Here is a 20,449-nt window from a genome sequence, read left to right on the forward strand (position 1 = left end):
GTAAGGTTTTTATGGGAATCTGAGAGAGGATTTTTAGTAGAGGTCAATCAGAAAAGTTTGGGTTATAAAACAGATAGATACACACATAGATACACACACAGAAATGTGTACAAATATGTGTGAAATATATATGTTTATATACATATATGTGTATATATGTGTGTATATGTACATGTATGTATATACATATATATACATACATACTTTTACATTTATACTAAGTTATTTTAATTCAAATTGGAAAGACCTGCCAGAAGTAACTGAAGAAGTGCCCTGTTTTGCAGAGGCCAACTTATGGCCAAAAGGGAAACATTCATTTGCAAGAAAAAGACTTCTCTCTTTCAACTCTTTGAAGTGATATTTATTTCTTACTCCCCAGGACTGTTTTTTCCTCAAGTGAGAGATACAAATGACTAAACCAGAAAACAGAGATCATCAGAACAACATATTTCTAATTTATAATCTCCAGGAGAGTTCCTGGTGAAATAATTAACTTCCCAGATTTGTTTTGGTTTATACTATTACTTCATTGGATTTATCTTTATCACTTACAAGATTAAGCAGCCTATGCCAAAATAATCTGGTAGCAGAAAGTAAGTTTTATGTAGTTAACTTGCATCAAAGGGCATGCAATAAAGAACACATATCTGTGGGAAAGAAATTATGCACAGGAACAAAACTGAATGAAATGTACACTGCATACAAAAACAATCTCGTGAGAACCATGTAATTCTCTATTCAAATGAGTATGAAATTGTTGACAGATTTTGATAATATTTAAAGTTTTATTCATGCCTCTTGTGGAATTAGCCTATATTTTTCATCAGATCATAAATTATATATTTTTATTTATATAGTATACAAATACTTAATATACCGTGTAATTTATATGCACTGAACACTGTATAATGGCAAGGTTGTATATTTCTTACTATCCTTCTAACACAACATGTCTCAGGCATTACTGCTGGTGTCTCTGTGGAAAGGAACATGGAACTTACAGGTCATACCTAAATTTACCCAGTTAACAGCTGAAGAGTTGACACTAGACTTTGCTTTTGTTTGACTCCTCATCTTGGGGCATTTACATTAGAAATATTTTCCTTGAACCAGGTAGCAAAAAGAGAGAGTGAAAGATACTTGGAAAGAGGTCTGGCTGAGCAGGTTTATGAAATTTAAAAAAAAACAAACAAAACCAAAACTGTAGCATTTCCATAATCATGCCGCCATCTTTTATCCATCTGCGAGGTGCACTACTTGCGATAGCTGTCCCATGTCAGCTGACTGGTATGAGCTGTGCAGACAGGCAGCAGCCAACCCTCTCCTCTGACCTGCCATGTCTTGTTCACCAGTTAATACAATGCGGAATGTTTGGAAGAGGTTTCAACTATGGAAGGAATGAAATGAGCTGGATTCTCTAGGAAAGGTGGCAGCAGCCTAAATGAGAAAAACAAAACCTTGCATGATAGAGACTTAGTGGAATAATGTGTGGCTACTGGGACATTGAACCTGCTGAAGCCAGTTCCATATATTTATTTTTCTTTTTCTGTTTAATCAGGTGTGCTGTCTTAGCTAATTTCATGTATCCTTTGTGCTGTTATCCTCTCCTGCTGCTCTCCTACACAGGCCATTTTCTATTCTCCTTCAGCTAAATAATCATGAGCAAAGAAACAACATATTCTTGGAATTTGCCTAGTGGTGGACTATGCATGTGATCAAAGTTTCACTTGAGGTACCAGCTAAAACATACAGTGGGGATGCGATAAAATGCTGGGAAAGCTACCATCAGAAGGGCATAGTGGGAGGGACCTTCTACAGAGAGAATGCCAATTTTCTTCCTTATCTTCTTCACAAAATATAAAATTAAGTATAACAACCAGAATAGGCTAGGTTAGGTGGAGGGAACAGTATTAGAATCTCAGAAGTTTCAAACAATGAAGGCATCTTTCTGGCTCACATTTGATACCCCTTGCAGGTAGGCAGTGGTGCTTATTATGGTCACACAGGGACACAGGCTGGTGGAGTGCCCCCTCAAATGTTTCTATCCACAGCACCACAAGAGGGAAAAGAGCCCTCAAGGGTCTAAACCTAGCATTTGAATACTTCAGCTTGGACATGACACAAACCACTTCTGCTCCCAGTGCGTTGGCCAGAATAAGCCACATGGTTCTGCCCACAGAAGTGACTCAAGGATACAACTCTATCAAGTATCCAGAAAGCAGGGAGCAGGAAGTATTTTTTAAATGTTGATTTATTTATATTTGAGAGAGTGGGGGAAGAGCAGAGAGCAAGAGGGAAAGAGTGACCCACAAGCAGGCTCTACACTGTTGACACAGAGCCTGATGCCAGGCCTGATCCCACAAACCATGAGATCATGACCTGAGCTGAAATCAAGAATTAGATGCTTTAACCGACTGAACCATCTAAGTGCCCCAGGCTGGAAATACTTAGTCAACAGCAGTGATGTTTACCACCCAAAGAACACATTTAACACCCAAACAATTCTTAATGAAACCAATAGGCAAAAACACACTCTCAGGTTGTAATGGAAGTGTCAAACACTGAAACATGAAAAAAGAGAAGTTTAAGGTCAGAGAAGTTGGTAAATCTATGAAACTTATGAGCCAAAGAAGTGGTACAAGGTCGAACTATAAATACAAAATGGTCTTTGGCAGATTTATCAGTGATAAAGTTATACTGGGCCAAAATATTAATGTTTAGCTCTGAAGTTGGCAGGAAGAATGCAAACTCTTCTGAACCTAAGTAGCATTCTGGTGCCATGTTCAGTGCCTGATACTTGCCTGTAATGCCCTTGGAGCTGATCCAAGTAGATCACTCCTGATCCTGTTACATTATTAAGGTCTTTTCAAATAGCAGTTGAAGAATCATCCTTTTGGATTCAACAGAGGGAGATCTTCCCCACTTTATAAAGTCTAATTTTTGTATTAAATCTTGGGGAAGGCAATAGAACCAAACACTAACTCTAACAATAGCTTACTTAGTTCCCTTGCTTCTGACACCAAAAGAATCGGCTTGATTAAAATACCTGAGAAGTTTCCTGGGTGATATAATGAAGAAACACACTGGTTATACATATTTCCTTCCCTTGTGTTCCCCATCACCAGCCCTAAATTCTCTCTTTGGTATATTCCTTCCTGTTCAACTCTTACCTAATCAACTTTCAATTATAGTTTCCTGCTTTAATGCTCTTGCTCATGAACTCCAGAGTATCTCTATAATTCAACTCCCTATGTTAAAAAAAAAAATCTGGACAGGGCAGATTATGCAGGTAAGAGTCTGAGATTATCAATTATATTTTATAATGAATCTTTAGTCCCTTAAGATGCCGCTAGTAGACTGTTCCATTTCCAGAGATACCTTTCCTTTCTTTGGATTTTGAATTTTTTTTAACACTCATTTTTGAGAGACGGAGAAAGACAGAGCATGAGTGGGAGAGAGGCAGAGAGAGAGGGAGACAAGGAATCCTCAGCAAGCTCCAGGCTCTGATATGTCAGCACAGAGCCTGATGTGGGGGGCTGAACCCACCTACTGCGAGATCATGATGTGAGCCAACGTGAGATGCTTAACCAACTGAGCCACAGATGCCCCTGGAGTTTGGATTTTTTTTTTAATTGTAATTTTTTAAAAATGTTTTATTTATTTCTAGGAGAGAGAGAGAGACAGCATGAGCAGGGGAGGGTCAGAGAGAGAGGGAGTGACAGACTCTGAAACAGGCTNAACTTGGCTCTCCTCAGTGTGTGTTGTGATTAAATACATTTGGGAAACGTTGATTTAAACCAAGCTAAACATGTTTTGTTGTTTTTGTTTGCTTATAGGAATTCTCAGAAGCCTAAATATTCTAAAGACCTTGCAAATCTGGAAGTCTGGTTTTTGAATTTTTGGCCTCTAGAACTGTGAAAGATTTAGTACACCATATCTCTTAAATTTATTTGTCTGTGGAGTACTTTCTCTCCACATTTTTTAATTTATTTATTTCTAGGAGAGAGAGAGAGACAGCATGAGCAGGGGAGGGTCAGAGAGAGAGGGAGTGACAGACTCTGAAACAGGCTCCAGGCACTGAGCTGGCTGTCAGCACAGAGCCCGATGCAGGGCTCGAACCCATGAACCGTGAGATCATGACCTGAGCCAAAGACACTAAAGTGACTGATCAAGACACTCAACTGACTGAGCCACCCAGTCACCCCTGGAGTTTGGATTCTGCATCTGTCAAATGTATATGGTAAGAGAGACAGTCAAGGAAGAAATTCTTTTTTGGTGGTTGATATTTTTTCCAAAAATCGTTTTGTTTCTTTTAAATGTTTTCATGCCCTTTAAGGATTCTGCCAGACAATATGTAGGCTCGCTATCTCCCCAGCACGGCATCACAAACAACCTAGGCAGAACATGATGGTCTTTCCACCCTCCAGGAGAGCCAGATACGAATCTATTCACTTCTGAGGACTCAGAAGCAAGGGAGTACAGGGTGGGGGTGGGGGGAGGATGCTCCTTACCTGAGCAGCCAGGGAAGCAGGATGTGTTATCCTTGATGAGGCCAGCTAAGGGCAAGTGAGCCTTTTCTTACTTCCCAGAGATCGGAAGGAGAGACTAGTAGAACCCTCCCAGACAGAGGTCACTTGATTAACCCTGCCCACGTTATTCTGATAACAAGGTCAAGTACTTCTCACTGTGAGGAATTTTCAATTTATTTCACAGACAAGATAGCTTGATCTGAGCCAGCATCATTGTTCCCTGGGGAAGCTAAGGGAGGAGAGCCAAGAGCCCTTTTCTGGGGCCTCATCCTCACAATCCTCTGGGTCCATCTGGCCAGGGTCCTACTTCTTCCCCTGCTGGGAGTTCTGTGTTGTATATTTACAAGAAAGCAGCTGGAGCATTAAGAGAGGGGTAAGGTCGGGGAACCTGGGTGGCTTAGTTGGTTAACCGTCCGACTTTCGCTTGGGTCATGATTTCTCGTTCGTGGGTTCGAGCCCCGCATCGGGCTCTGTGCTGACTGCCAGCTCAGAGCCTAGAGCCTGTTTTGGTCTGTGACTCCCTCTCTCTCTGACCCTCCCCTGCTCACGCGGTCTCTTTCTCTCTCCTAGAAATAAATAAAAAAAAAATTAAAAAAAAATTACAAAAAAGAGAGGGGTAAGGTCAGCCCTTTCCTACTTCAGTCAGGGATTTGGGTGCAGACTTCCAGGAGGAGTGGGGAGGGCGGTCCTTCCTGTTGTTTGGATCTGCTTTGCATTCGTTTACAACTTCTGTGGAATTTATTACAAAGGGAGTCACTTGCATTTGTCTGCCTGGTGTTACTTCTCTCCCCCTATTCTTCTTTGAGGAAGCATGTCCCTCTCCATTCTCTGTCCACTTGATTCTAGAGAGGCTTCCCGAACCCTTGATCCAGGCAGCATACTGGAGCCGGCACTCTGTCCATCTGACTACACTCTGCCCATCTGACTCCGGAACTTGTAAGAGACGCCTGCTTCACCCAGGCTGAGCCGGCTGGCTGTGCACGTGCAGCTCCCGTGCTGCTATTGGGGGAAGGGCGGCGCTTCCTGAGTGGGGCTGACCTGCCCACTAACTAGAGGCTGGAGCTTTCCGTGGCCATCCCTGCCTCCCTGCACACTGGCTTCCTTCTCAGACGGATTGTCCACATGGTAGCAAAGAGATGAGGAGAGAGGGAGAAGGAGTGTGTTGCGTGGCTCTGAATTCATCCGTGCCTGGACTATATCCTTGGACCTTCTAATGAAATAAGCTCATAACATCACTGGGTTTCCTTAAACTCGTTTAAATTGGATATCTGTCAGTTGCATCATAAATAAAAAGAATAAAGATTCAAAAACTCAAAGCAAAACAGAACATTTATCATTCATTTTCTGGGGCATCAGCCTTGGTACTTTTAGCAAACTGGTATCCAATCCACATCTCCAGCAGGGCGGAGTGGGGGACTGTGAGCTTGAGTGCCTCACAGAAACAGAGGCTGTGTCACCGCAGGCAAGTCACTGGCTTCTCTGTGTTGGGACCTCAAATTCCTTCACTTTAAAGGGAAGTCAGAGAGAAGGGTTCACACAGCTTCTTAGGTTGAAAACTACAGGTTTCCAATGGCAGCCCGTGTCGCAGCATCTGGACCCAGGGCTCACTTTTATAAGTTGATTTCATTATTGGACTTTTTAAGTCAGGGTGAGGACCTTCCCTACAACAAGGGCACTTAGCAAAGTGGTATCCAACGTGCTGGGTTTGGTATTTGCTCGGTTTGTTTCCTAGATAAGGCTGATACACTTGTAGTTTCCTTAAGCAGATTGATAATTGCTAGCCTGGTAGTTTGATTCCCTTCTTGCCGCAAATGCATTTGAAAACTCAGATAGGTCTTCCTCGCTCCTGCATAGTCACTCATGCACATTCTATTTCTGCCTGTCTTCGTTCACCTCTCAATTTTGTGTGATTTCATTCATTTCTCTTTTTCTTATTCTCACCAGTATCTTTCTTCAATACATGCCCTTGACCATCCCCAACAGTCTCTTTCGCAAGCTTAAACTTTCCTTTTGGGGGCATCTGTGTGGCTCAGTCAGTTAAGTGCCTGACTCTTGGTTTTGGCTCAGGTCATGATGTTGGGGTTTTTTGAGTTCAAGCCATACATCGGGCTCTGTGCTGGCAGTGTGGAGCCTGCTGGGGATTCTGTCTCTCCCTCCCTCTCTGCCCCACCCCCACTCACACTGCCTCTCTCTAAAAAGCAAACAAACAAACAAAAAACTTAAAAAGAAACTTTCTTTTGCATTTCCACATATTCTCTTGTTATCATAAGATGACCACAAATCATATGCTTACAACTGACTGAGCATTTAGTATAAGCCAAGTACTTTGCATATCATTTATTTGTTTGTTTGTTTACTTATTTTTGAGAGAGAGAAAGAGCACAAGCAGGGGAGGAGCAAGGACCAAAGGAGAGGGAGAGAATCCCAGGCAGGCTCTGTGCTGCCAACCAGCCCAGAACCCAGACGTGGGGCTCAAACCCACCAACCAACTGTGAGATTGTGACCTGAGCCAAAACCAAGAGTCTGACGCCCAAGTTACTGAGGCCCTCAGGTGCCCTGCATATCATTTCTTTAATGTTCTCTCAAAAACGACATAAAATAGGTATTAAGATTATGTGGCTTTGGCGAATTTATTTAACTTTCCTCGTCCTAAATTACTTCGTCTATAAATAATGGAAATAGTGGATATCAGAGCTGAAACTTGAAACATAGTTTACATGTTTCCACTCCCATGTGTTCTTTCTAATAAAATGGCTAATGTCCCCACAATGTGTGCCAAATGCTAAGTCACACAGGCTTCAAACAAGCCAGCTGCCTGGAGACCTCTGATTCAATATTTCCATCAATGACACCAGGGACAGCCACTCAATTCTCAGAATGTTGTCAGATGAGAGAGAGAATAAGATGAAACCAGAACTCCAGAGAAAAGAGCCAATACAATACACATTCCTACACAAGCAAAAGAAGCTTCACAGAGCATGCCTCTCTTCTGTCTATATTTCCCAGGAGAACATCGAGAAAATAGGATACTTTTAGGAAAAAAACAGAAAGTGTGAGAAAGAGTGATGCACAGATGATGGGATAGGAAATTAGCTGGCTCTCCATCTGGACTGTCTTCCATACTTGAAAAGATTAGACCCTGGATTTCATGGAGAACTGGTAAGATTGCCAGAGGAGGGACAATTGTACGTGTTCATACCTAAGGGCTGTGGACACTGATGTACCTCCCGCCCAGGTTCTCAGCTGTGGTGGGAGAGGACGCAATCCGTTTCCTGCTCCCACCAAGTCGCAGGTGCAGATAATTACTTGTGGAAAATAAGGGGATGCTGAGTGCCAGGGCTGAGCAGGGTCAGAGGCATATCTGATGGACCCCTGCTGCCGGCTCTTCAATCATGGTTCCCTAGGAAATGGATGTCAACAGGGCTCTCCAGGACAGCTTTGTTCTTCCTCACTTGTACAAGGAGGAAATTACAGAAGTGAGCCTGCTGCCAAGTGAGAAACCAGGGTGGAAAGGAGGGTGTGTGCTGGGAGGGGGGCCAGGCTGTAATGCGGGGCTGTTGTTATAAGGCTGTTACAGGAGGTTCTCGATCCATCCTGGCAGACTACAGATCATGGGACTAGATTATGGGCTCACTGTAAGCAAACCGGAAAACTCCACGTGCTCGAGGGGGAAAAGCCAGTATTTATTCAGAGCCTGAGAAGAATCCTGTTTTTAATCTCTCTGCCAGAAAGAACTGAGAAACCAGAATCATGTAGTCTCTAATCAGGTAACCAGAGCAAGACTGATCATCTATTTTAACTAAGTAGATGATGAAAAAAGGGGGAAAGGGGAAGGAGAGGGGAACAGGAAGAAGAAGAGGAAGAAGACAAAGAAAATCAGTATAATAACAATAATCCTCACTACACAGATAAAAGAATCTTTTGAAGTTAAAAAGAAGAGAGGTATAGGCCAAAGATCAAAGGGCCAGGAAAGAGACACACACACACACACACACCAATCGAATACTGCAAATTAGGAGCACATGAGGAAAAACTGGATCCCACACAACCACTACAGGTTATTTGGAGCTAATATTATTTTACTTATTATAAACACAAAACAGATTATCTTCACATAGTGGTGATAAAGAGGATTCATGATTTGTATACAAGTCATACCTTTTACAAAAGACATCATGCATGTCACGCCATTTGATTCTCACGACGCGCTTGTGATAAAAGTAAGAAAAGGAGTAAATGGGTTCATCTTCCATGTAGTATTCAGCCACTTGCTTTTTCTCTCACTTAATATCTTGGACAATTTGTCACACAGATTTATCTAACTCGTTGTAAGTACTGTGTCCTATAGTGTGGAGATACATTCCGGGTAGTTCAGTCACCCCCTACAGTCACCACTCCTGCGTGACTCTGTAGTAATAATCACCAGACTATGGATGAGAAACAGCTAGTGTGCTCACTCTCAAGTTCAGTGCCCTCAGAGCTGCTGTGCTGGTGGTTGCTACCAGTGGGGGTGTGGCTCAGACTGCGCAGAATGTCACCTTGGGGACTCACCTGCTCCAGGTCCTCCGCTGACCTTTTATTTTCTCCAGTCGGATCCTGATAGGGCAAGACAAAGAGCTCAGCGGTGGTAGGTAAGCCAGGGAGCACTGCCACCAAGATGTGCTGGCTTGGGACCCCTGTGGCCTGAGGGAGAGACAGAAGTGCCTGTAAGTCCCACCGAAAAAGATGGTGAGAAGCATGGAGAAGAAAGGAGTACTCAGTGCGGTGAATGCAGGTAGGGAGGAAGGACTTGAGCTTTATGGAAAGGGGAAATGACATGGCACAAGGCAGCTGAAGCCTGTGCCGATGGCATTCCCGGGGGCGAAGATGGAGATTTCTCCCCAAGGGATGTGGGGGCTGCATCTCTATTTCTGCCGCAGGACAGATGGCAGATGGAAGAAGGTTAAACAGTGGCCCAAGGCCACCCAGGGAGTATGTGGTGACACTGAGTCTGGAACTTTTGTCTGACCATGAAGCCCTTGTTCTTAAGCAAGGCTGTACTGCCTTCCTTTGCCTGATGCTTATTTGTAGCAGCCCCAATCCCAGCTAATGCCTTTTATGGCCCTCCTCGATTTTAAACTCAGATGTTATATGGGAATCATCCTCATTCTATGCAAAAAATGTTGACTGAATGATGTTTGAGTAAAGATTTCACTGTGAAGTTCCAATAGAAAAATCCCATTTGATGAGGTAACGGTAACTGATTTTTAGACCACATTCTGTTACATAGTAAATAGGAAAAAAACCTGCAAAGAAATTGACCCCAAGTTGTATCTCTTATAGGGTTTATTAGAGTCCAATTGATAGTATGATACCTTAGGGGTTTTGGGAGTAGCCACATATAACTACTCATCTCAAAGACAGGGTGGGATGCTAGGGGCCAGGTCAGCTGCCTCCTGACATTGGGTAGCCAAGGAGTCTTTGAAATTGAAAGGGATTGGCCCCTCTACCCTCCAACACCCTGTCCTGAGAGATGTTGAGTCAACATGTTTATTCTGCGTTTAGCTGATTATGCTAGGCAGCGGCCTGGAAATAGTGATGAGCAGGAAGTTCTAGTCTTCTGGACAGCTGGTGGAAAGGTAGAGGCCCAGGGGATGTGATCCCTAGACTAAAGATGTGAAGAGAAAGCAGCCTGGAAGACCAGTCACTGCCGAGCAAATGCCTGGTTGATAAATCACCTGCGAGAGTCCGGCAGCTACCTGGGATGCCTACAGGGACATGGATCCCCAGAAGGCTGCAGATGGAAGGAAGGGGTCTGTGGGCCCATTGAGGGGTGTGAATCACCTCTCTTGGACAGCGCAGGAGAGAAACCAGTTGTCACATCAGGGACAAACAGCTCCAAGGGCAGAAGGATCTATTCCAGGGGCCCTGTAGTCTAGTAGCTGCACCCCCTGGTGGCCATGATATTTAGCCACCGTCGAAGTCATGAAAGGTGAGTCATGAAGACAAAGGTGAGAGGGCATTTACACAGAGGCACATGAAGGCGGCCCTTCTCCACCCCACTGTTCCATGTATTCCCGTTTCTCCATGTAACAAAGGATGGCCATAGAATGGAGTGGTGAGGATATCATGAGGGGCGTCGATTCCAGAGTCTGATTTTTATTACTGTGGCCAAGGGTGGGGTACCTAAGGTCTCTATGTTCAGTTTCCTCAGGTTTAAAATGGGAATTATCATAGTACCTACATCGTAACCTAGGTCTTTTGTTTTTGGTTTTGTTTTTTTTTTTAAACTGAACAGTGTGTATTTTTTAAAAATATTTTTTAATTTATTTTTAGGAGAGAGAGAGAAAGACAGCGTGAGCAGGGGAGGGTCAGAGAGAGAGGGAGACAGACTCTGAAATAGGCTCCAGGCTCTGAGCTGACAGTCAGCACAGAGCCTGACGCGGGGCTCAAACCCACGAACCGTGAGATCATGACATAAGCGAAAGTCAGACGCTTAACCGACTAAGCCACCCAAGCGCCCCATAACCTAGGTCTTTTGTCATTAAATGTACTAAAAAATGCAAAGCACTGAGAAGAGTTTTTGGAATATTGTTAAATGCTACATAAATATCAACAAAGATAATGGCATGAAAGAGGGCAAGGCCAGCCCTTTGCCAACAAGCTGAGATCAACAAGAGAAAACAACAAGAGATCTGTTTTCTGAGCAGGGGTTATCTGAGTGCTTTTAACCCATCAGCTCTTTGTGTCACAAGGCATGATGTGCTGGGTCCAGGAAACAATGTCTTAAACACCCTAAACTGATTTTCCTTTTTAGGCTGGGAAAATACCCGAGGGAGAGATAGCTCATCTCTGATTTTCTGGGTTTGTGCAATAAATCCATGCAGCTCCCTGAGAAGATATCTCGATCCTCTGCTCACTCATGAAAGTGGCATATGCAGGGGGAGATGAAGAGAAGTGTTTGCCCAGATTATCAGAGATACTCAGACAGGGATCAGCCACACATCTTGGTGTTCTCACAGAAAACTTAGGGGGCTGTGTTTCATGTGTACAAACCCGGACATTGGATACAGACCCTTCACTTCAATTCAGTAGCTTCATCACTTACTAGCTGTGAGACCTAAACAAGATATGTTAACTCGCTGAAACTCAGCTGCTTTGCCTGCAAAATGAGGGCAGTAATACTCTCCCAGTGGGGTGGCTACAGGAGACAAACCTTTAAGAGAACTGAGATAGAGAGAGACAGCTAACCGTTGTGTGCTGCGTGCTCACTGCCTGTGGGGCTGGAGCCCAGGGCTGCTCTCGCTAATCGTATTCATTCTGTGTCCCTTCGGTGTTGAGCAGGTGGCCGATCTTACACTTACTAATGACCTGATCGTGAACCATGCTGCACAAACAGGATGGTCATACATTTCCATGGTTTTCTTCTCTAGGCAGAAGACAGGTTTCACAAGGCCTAAGGACCATGTGTTCATTCACAGTCTCATCCCCCTGTGCCGAGCAACTATGCTGCGTTTGCCTGTATGGGGGTTCGCTACGCAGACAGCAGGTGTTCAGCCTGACCTCCCATGGGCTCTAGCTCTTGACTGTCAGCTCTCTGCACAAGACTCCCTCAGCATGCAGCTCCTGGAAGGGACAAGAGAGGGAATTGTCTGCACTCACTTCCACCAGAGACTTTTTGATGACTCGGCTGATGTCCCTCCTCCACTCCGGGATATCAGGGTTGTAGTCATCCAGGTTCGGAGAGAAGGACAGGCGAAGAGACCGGAATTCCTCTGAGGAGAGACAACAGTAGGGTGATCACTGTAAGTCTATGAGTTTTCTCAGAAGTGTGTTGTATTTTATGTTTTATGCAAAGCCTTCCTAATGGGTCTTTTTCCTCCACACTTGCCAGAGCTTTCTGGAAGGAAAATCTGCTATCCCATTCTAAATCTGCTATGTCTCTCAGCCTTTATTTTCTAAACCAAAGCCTTAAGTCTGGCCCATGCCTCTCTCTGCAGCCTTCATTTACTGTTCCTAGCTCTTGACTGTGCACTCACGGACTCGAAAGCCATAGAATGCCCTGAATACATGGTGGGTTTCTGACGCTGAGCCTCTGCACATACTGTTTGTCCCTTCCCAGGAGCACCGTTTCCTTTTTATCGTCCACGCACAGGGTATTCAAGCTCTAGCTCGAGCACTTACTGACTGAATACTCTCCTTACTATGTTTCAAGATCCTTTTTTAGGGCTCTACTGTGCCTTGCACATATCCCCATTATGTATTCTTCTTCTTACTATTATTATTATGTGATCGCATGATTCTAATTATTATTATTGTCATTCTGTTGCTATGTTTTTGTTTGTATGGACCTTTCATTTGATGGAATTTTAAGCTCCTTAACCCAAATAATTTGTTCACTGTCTCTGTAGCCCCTGAGTTCGTCTTGGTCCTCAAGAAAGTAAGATGGGATGACCAAAGCAAGGGTCTGTTGGGGAGAATATGGGAAGCTAGAGGAGTTTGGAGAACCACAATACCAAGATGCATACTCAACACTTATGGAAAAGGGAGGAAGGCTTGGTGACCGCCCTGTGAGGAAGGTTCAGCAGGACCATCAGGGAGTCTCTGAGTGCACATCAGCGACAAAGGCGTGCCCTGTGTCCCGGGAATGGGTCTGCTTTAATATCCCTGTCACACTCTGTCATTAGCTGGGATCAGCACATGCGAGGTGTGGCCTTGGCCCAAGCACAGTGACGGGTATCAGAGCCCAGCCCTGGAGAACTTAGCTGAGCAAGAGCCAGGTCATGTTGCTGCCCTAAAACCTACTAGTGGACCCACATGACATTTAGAATAAAAATTCAGCTTCTTAACCATGGCCTGCATAGCCCCACCTAACCTGGTATATAGGCTTTCTCTCCTGCCTCTCATCCACAGGCTCCCCCTGTGCTCCAGGACCCTGTTGTACACCTGCTCCTTCCCACGTTCGCACTCCTCCACTTCCCCAGACACAGCACAGGTGGCTCCTTCTCATCATTCAGTCTCTCCTGGGAGAAGCCTTTGCCACTAGCAACCTGAGGTATCCTCCCTTCCGCTACCTCGACACCCTTCATCATGCAACCCTCTTTGTCATCTTCATACTTCTGGCCACGTGAAGTATTATGTTCTTATTGTCTGTCTCCCACACTGAAATACTAGGTCAACAAGGACAGTGACTCTGTGCTCCTGGCCCTGTGGGATGGGGCCTTGCACAAGGTAGGTTTTTCTAGTCATTTAATTAATAAATTTTTGTTCAGTAATGCATAAACTTCGCTAGAGGCTCTCTGTAATTTATGCATGTACTCCATTTCTTTCTGGTTTTAAGTATGTCCTCATGTGTCAGTGGTGGCTCAGTGACACTGGCAGTGCCAATTACACATTCAGAAAACACAAGAGCCCACTTCTGCATTTCCTAACAATGCTGAAGGCTGTGAAGACTCTTAAACTATAAGGTGTGTATTATGGTGGTTAGCCTGTTCCAAAGTCTTATTTTTCAGAGCCCGTCTATTCTATGACACACTGGTCACCTATATGAATACAACCACTTCAGTGCTGATGGAGAATAATGAAATGCATCTTAATTAGCATCATGGAAACATGGAAGGCCCAATGGAGCCCTAATTTTTCACTTTAAACATGTAAGTTGATGTTTTTTAAATTTTCCCTGAACCTCTTATCAAACCATAGAAACTCAATCTATAATGGAAGGTGTTTATCTTAATAAACAGATGCAAACACAAAACCGATACAGCTCTCTCTGTAATAACTTAGCAGGCCCAGCAGCAGGGCATAGGAGTTGTACACGTCAGTTTACTCAACAACAGGAGATGCATGTAGGAGCACTGAAAAACGTAAAGAGCAGAATTGAATGAATAAATAAATAAATATATACATACATATATCCATACAGTTAAGCCTTGAACAATGTGTAAGTTAGGATGCCATCCCCCACTTGGCACCCCAAAATCGACATTTAACTTTTGGCTCCTCAGAAGTTTATTAAACTTTTTAAAAATGTTGTATTTATTTTTGAGAGATAGGGAGAGACAGGGTGTGAGCAGGGGAGAGGCAGAAACTGAGGGAGGCACAGAATCCGAAGCAGGCTCCAGGCTCTGAGCTGTCAGCACAGAGCCTGTCATGGGGCTCGAACTTATGAACCGTGAGATGAAGTCAGATTCTTAACCGACTGAGCCACCCAGGCACTCTGATGCTTAACTATTAATAGTGTACTGTTGACCAGGAGTCTTACTTATAACATGAATAGTTGATTACCACATATTTTGTATGTTATGTTTCACATATGGTTTTCTTAGAATAAAGTAAGCTGGAGAAAACAAAATGTTATTAAGAAAATCATGGGAAGAAAAAATACAGTACAGTCTTGTACCGTATTTATCAGAAAACTCTGTGTATAAGTAGACCTGCATAGTTTAAACCCATGTTCACAGGCCAACTGTGGGGTGTGTGTGTGTGTGTGTGTGTGTGTCTGTGTGTGCGCGCTCACACACATGCATTTGTACTTGCAGCATATTTACTTTTTTTTTGTATTTAAAAGCAAACCTGTGCCCTGCAGCAAATTAAGAGAAATAATGCAAACTAGATTTTCTTTCTGATAGTCTATTTTGTGGCATTGGATAGACAATCTTTTCCCAATTTCCCAAACATAATGCTTCCTTCAGTCTGACCATGATGGCCTTAATGTTCCCCTCAGCTTAACTAAATTTAGGCAAATTTCTTCCTGACTGCAGCCTCTGACCTCCCTTTTCTTAAGAGCATTTACTTTAGAAAATTTGCCATTGTAGATTCCTTCCCTGTTTTTTTTTTTTTTTTTTTTTTGAGATGCACATCTCCTCCAACCCAGGAATGTCTTCCTTAGCGACCTGGGAACCATATTTTTGAGCAACCATCAAGAAATATAGAAAAATAGTATGGAGTTCCTCAAAAAATTAAAAGTAGAATGGCCATATGATCTAGGAATTCCACTTTGGTGTATTTACCTGAAGGAAACAAAAACACTAACTTGAAAAGATATCTATCTGCTGCACCCCCATTTTCACTGCAGCATTATTTACAATAGCCAAGATATGGAGATAACCTAACTTTCCATAGACAGATGAATGGATACAGAAAGTGTGGTATACACGTACAATGGAATATTATTCAGCCATAAAAAGAAAGAAATTCTGTCACTGGTGACAACATGGAGGAATTCTAAGGCTATTCTGCTAAGTTAAATAAGTCAGACAGAGAAAGACAAACACTGTAGGATCTCACTTATATGTGGTCTGAAAAAACAAAAAACAAAAACAAAACCTCAGATACAGAGGACAGATTTGTGATTGCTAGAGGCAGGGGTTGGAAGGTGGGCAAAATGGGTGAGGGGTAAAGAGATACAGCTTCTAGGTATAAAATAAAAAAGTCATGGGGATGTAATATATGGCATGGTAACTATAATCATTAATACTGCATTGAATATTGAAAATTGCTAAGACAGTTAAAAAGTTCTCATCATGAGGGAAGAAAGAATTGTAACTATATACAGTGCTGGAGGTTCACTAGACTTGTGGGGATCAATTCATAATATATACAAGTAATCACTGTGTTGTATACCTGTAACTGATATAATGTTATATGTCAATTGTATCTCAATACAAAAAAATCAGATCAACATACTCTTTGAGTACCATGAAAGGAAGGAAGGAGGGAAGGAAGGAAGGAAGGAAAGAAGGAAGGAAGAAAGGAAGACAAGCAGATACAACAGACATCTACCTGTGATACGGCAGGAGCCTAACTTTCATGAGGACCAATAAAACAGTCAACCTAATCACACTGATAATCCCCCCACCTCCAAATTCCTCACTTTTCCACTAGGTCATCCCAGGGTTCAAAAATATTCCTGGGGCGCCTGGGTGGCTCAGTCGGTTAAGCGGCTGACTTTGGCTCAGGTCATGATCTCAGAAATTTGGTTAGAGGAGGAAAGACTACTTCCATGCTCAAGCTTTTGACTGAGATAATTTTAGTGAAGGTAGTTCACTTGATGGAGAGTGAACCACTCTTGGATGACACCTTTAAAGACATTTTAGGGAGAAGAATAACTAAGCCTGGCAAGGGGGTGGAAGATGGTTAGAAACATTCCCTCTGGATTGAGATTCCTAGGCCCTATCCGTTTATGATACTTATCACATATTTTCTCATTTGAAAAATAGTAAATACAGCATATTGCCCATAAGTCTGCTCAGAGGAGTCAATAAAACATCTTATGTATCAAGTGCTCTGATCGGATGCTGGCTTTGTCAATGTTAATTTCTACGACTACCATCGCCATTATTATTATTACCGAAGCTGTCACTGAATAGCAGAATGACTTAAAACCAGTAATTTCCTATTTCTGGGCTACAATTTCCTATCTGTGAAATGACATTTTATGACTCTGACACCCAGCCATGCGACGAATAGTATCCTCAGACTTGTTCAAAAGTGCTTACAAATTGCTTTTTGAATTTGAAGGTCAAGTTGGCAAGATGAGAAACGAAAGGCAGTACCTGCATCAGAGCCAATTAATTCTGGGACTGGGGCAATTGATAATATTTGGACCGATAGCTAGTTTCTCTCTGTCTCTCTTTTTCTGTCTCAATCCTGGTCTCACCCTCCTTCCCTTCTTCCCTCCCTTTTGCTCTCTCTCTCTCTGCACAGCATTACCTTTCCTATCTACTTTAATTTCCCATGATGCGTCTATACCACTTTCATATTAACAATAATTTTCACATTTTTATCATCTGCCTATAATACTCAGTGCATACCCATCTATCTTTTGGTGTTGAAAAAAAAAACCTACCAAAATAAGATTGATTTGTATAAACTGTCTTTAATCCCCCATTTGCGGTCAGGGATCCTAACCATTTCAGTAAATTTTCCTTCTGTGCAATATTCTGACTATATTAACTTCCCCAACTGATTAGCAGATTGTCCTGTATCGTTGCTTGTTCAACCAATATCCAATCGATGATACATGACATCTGCATGACACTGCTTTTAATCTATCAGTTTTTTTTTTTTTTTTTTTTTTTAATTTATTTCTAGGAGAGAGAGAGAGAGACAGCGTGAGCAGGGGAAGGTCAGAGAGAGAGGGAGTCACAGACTCTGAAACAGGCTCCAGGCTCTGAGCTGGCAGTCAGCACAGAGCCCGACGCGGGGCTCGAACCCACGAACCGCGAGATCATGACCTAAGCGAAAGTCAGACGCTTAACCGACTAAGCCACCCAGGCGCCCCTATCAGTTTTTTTTTTTTAATGATATACATTTGTGGAAGAGATCTTCAAAATATTTAGATAATGGTAGATTCTTCTCAATAATCAAGACTCTTAGTGTTAAACTTTAATTGTTCTAAGTTTATTTATTTATTTTGAGAGAGAGAGAGAGACAGCAAGCATGAGTAGGACAGGGGCAGAGAGAGAGGGAGAGAGAGAATCCCAAGCAGGCTCCATACTGTCAGCACAGAGCCTGATGTGGGGATCAAACTCATGAACTGTGAGATCATGACCTGAGCTGAAATCAAGGGTCAGACACTTAACGGACTGAACCACCCAGGTGCTCCTTAAAGTTGAAATTCAACAAATGCCTCAATATGATCTTTTTATTTAATAATGGGGATGTTACCTATTCAAACACCACCAAAATATCAATGGAATGAATCAGCTTTACACATAATGAAACTCATTACACCCTCGTCAGGTAAGTGAGTGTATAGTTGCCTGACGTACACCAGAACCACTTTCAGAAAGCAAACCAGTAAGTGTTCCCGGGGTCTTATGACAATAATTGTGTCACTGAACCGCCTGTTCCCCAAAGGAGGAGCTCAGACCTGACTCAGCTCTTTCTCCACCACTACTCTCTTTTCTCTGGGTGGAGGTCACATGCCAGGGTGGCCTGCGTGACCAAAGCACCACACTACCACATCTGAGCTCATGGCCAATAAGGGGTTAGTGCAGACAGGCACTCACCATACACTGCGATGCTCTTCGTGTCCTGCAGGATGGCATTCCCAGCAGAGACCTGGACTGTGATGGTGTTCATACCCTCAGAAGTAAACTTGAATGATATGCTTCCCTCCAAGGTGATCAGAGGCTAAAATGGGTGAAGGCACAGAGTGAGAGGACAGCTGTTCAATTACAGATGAGACACCCGCTAACTAAGAGCCACCAACAAGCCACTTAAGTCAGCATGGGCTGTTCCTAGGGCGCCCCAGTGTGACCAGCTCCATGTATGCCTCCCCATCATCTCGAGTCCAGGCCAGAAAGGAGCTATGAGAGCATGGCCCCAAGTGACTCTGCCCATTCCTTGTGGATATGACACCTCTCTTCTGGTATCTTTATGCATCGATCTGGGGAGACTGACAGGCCTTGGTAGCAGGTGTGATATAGATCTCTATCTGTAACCTACTCATAGCCGGCAGATCCCTTAATAGAAAGAAATACTCAAATCAGACCAAAACAGGCAGCTCATATGAATCCAGATGTAAGCAGTAGTCACTGAAAATCTGTCAGCTTCCAGTTGTTTATCTCTGGCGTGCACCATTTATAGAAAATTACAATGGAAAACAGAGAGCATGGACTCCAAAAGTGTACTAGTTAGACTGGAGTGGCCTCGTGTGGCTTGGTTCCTCTGAGAAGCCCTATCAGCAGTTTTTGGAAGTAGCTGCTATGGAAACAAGTACTAATTGGATAGTGGTTTGAGGACTGAAAAAAAAAAAAAAAGGACTTGGAGTGGTGCCTATAATATAATCGGATGCCGGGGTCCTGGAGGAAAAGATTATTAGCTTATTGACCTCCCTCAACTCATTCCTCACAAACATTTCTTTCCTGTCTTTTCTTAATTAATTTTAAAATCTAAACTCAGGTTATTCCCTGTATGGCAGAGGAAAGACTAAAGCCCAGCATAAGAAGTCTACTCAACATAATCTGTCGAGAATTTGTTTTTTCACTGAAAGGTTAAAAAAAAAAAAAAAAAGGAGACGTGGAAGAAAGTTGTTCCATATGTTCACCTTCTAGCACCAGCTTTCAGGCAAATAATTTAGATTTCTCCTCTGCCACTGTGGGTAGCTGGCCCAATTTGGGCCCAATTTTTGTGTGGTTTCAGAAGAAAAGAAGCTTCTTTTCAGCAGTTGAGTTAAATTAGCTGATGAGGTGAGCGTTTCCTTCTCCTGCTGGGTATATAGCAGGGCTGGGGTCATGGGAGGGATCTTCCCAGGGCCTGTGTAAAATTATTTTTTTTACATAAAAATAAATATTTTTTTTACATAAAAAAGTTAAAGCCAACATGCAGCTCTGGGGTAGACACAGATTTGTACTGAAATAAGATGCACTATATTTGAAGAGCAAAGTCACCAAGTGCAAGAAAACAACTCTGTTGGAGGAAGATGAAGTGTGCAAGTCCCACCAGCTCATCCCAGCACCCTCTGGGGAGGCCTGGGTCCGGCTGCCTATACTGACGGAAGAGAATTTGGAAGCCAGTTTGAATCTCTGAGGATGGAGTAAGTTCAAAACGGAGCCTGTAGCCCCGTATGAGGGGAGAACAACTCACGTAGGCGTGGGGAGGCCTTGGATCTGGCCTCCTGGGGAAGCAGCCAAAGGAGGTGGGGAAATCACCGCATGTGTGTCCTCAGTTTTACAGTAAGTGAGGTTTATGGTCTCTAAGGAGATTAAAGGTGCTGCTCACTTCTGGTCAGAAGCTACATTTCTGGGAAAATGTAGCTGGGGCTACGTCTAATTCAGGGTGAGAAGGCCATTTGGGGGCTGGGTTGTAGTAAGTATTTGTTGCTTTGGACTCTCTGTTATCCACTGGCTTTTCTTTTTGTTCCTTTTTGCGGACCACTTTCTCCCCTCTCGGACCATGTGGTTCCAAGGGAGGCTGATTTCAACACCTCTTTT

General features: G+C 43.3%; 1 protein-coding gene across 4 annotated transcripts in view; it reads right to left on the minus strand.

Moving 5' to 3' along the window:
- SORCS1 (sortilin related VPS10 domain containing receptor 1) overlaps window positions 1-20,449 on the minus strand; it is a 500,902-nt gene that overhangs the window by 22,849 nt on the left and 457,604 nt on the right. For all 4 annotated transcript variants that reach the window (XM_039217305.1, XM_039217304.1, XM_039217306.1 and 1 more), the window contains exons 21-23: window positions 18,524-18,647; window positions 12,171-12,283; window positions 9,081-9,212 (exon numbers count right to left, since the gene is read on the minus strand). In XM_039217305.1, the coding sequence (XP_039073236.1) occupies window positions 9,081-9,212; window positions 12,171-12,283; window positions 18,524-18,647 (369 nt within the window). The remainder of the gene's footprint in view (window positions 1-9,080; window positions 9,213-12,170; window positions 12,284-18,523; window positions 18,648-20,449) is intronic.

This window comes from Hyaena hyaena, unplaced genomic scaffold (assembly GCF_003009895.1).
Source record: "Hyaena hyaena isolate Hyena2069 unplaced genomic scaffold, ASM300989v1 scaffold_677, whole genome shotgun sequence".
Classification (NCBI taxonomy): domain Eukaryota; kingdom Metazoa; phylum Chordata; class Mammalia; order Carnivora; family Hyaenidae; genus Hyaena; species Hyaena hyaena.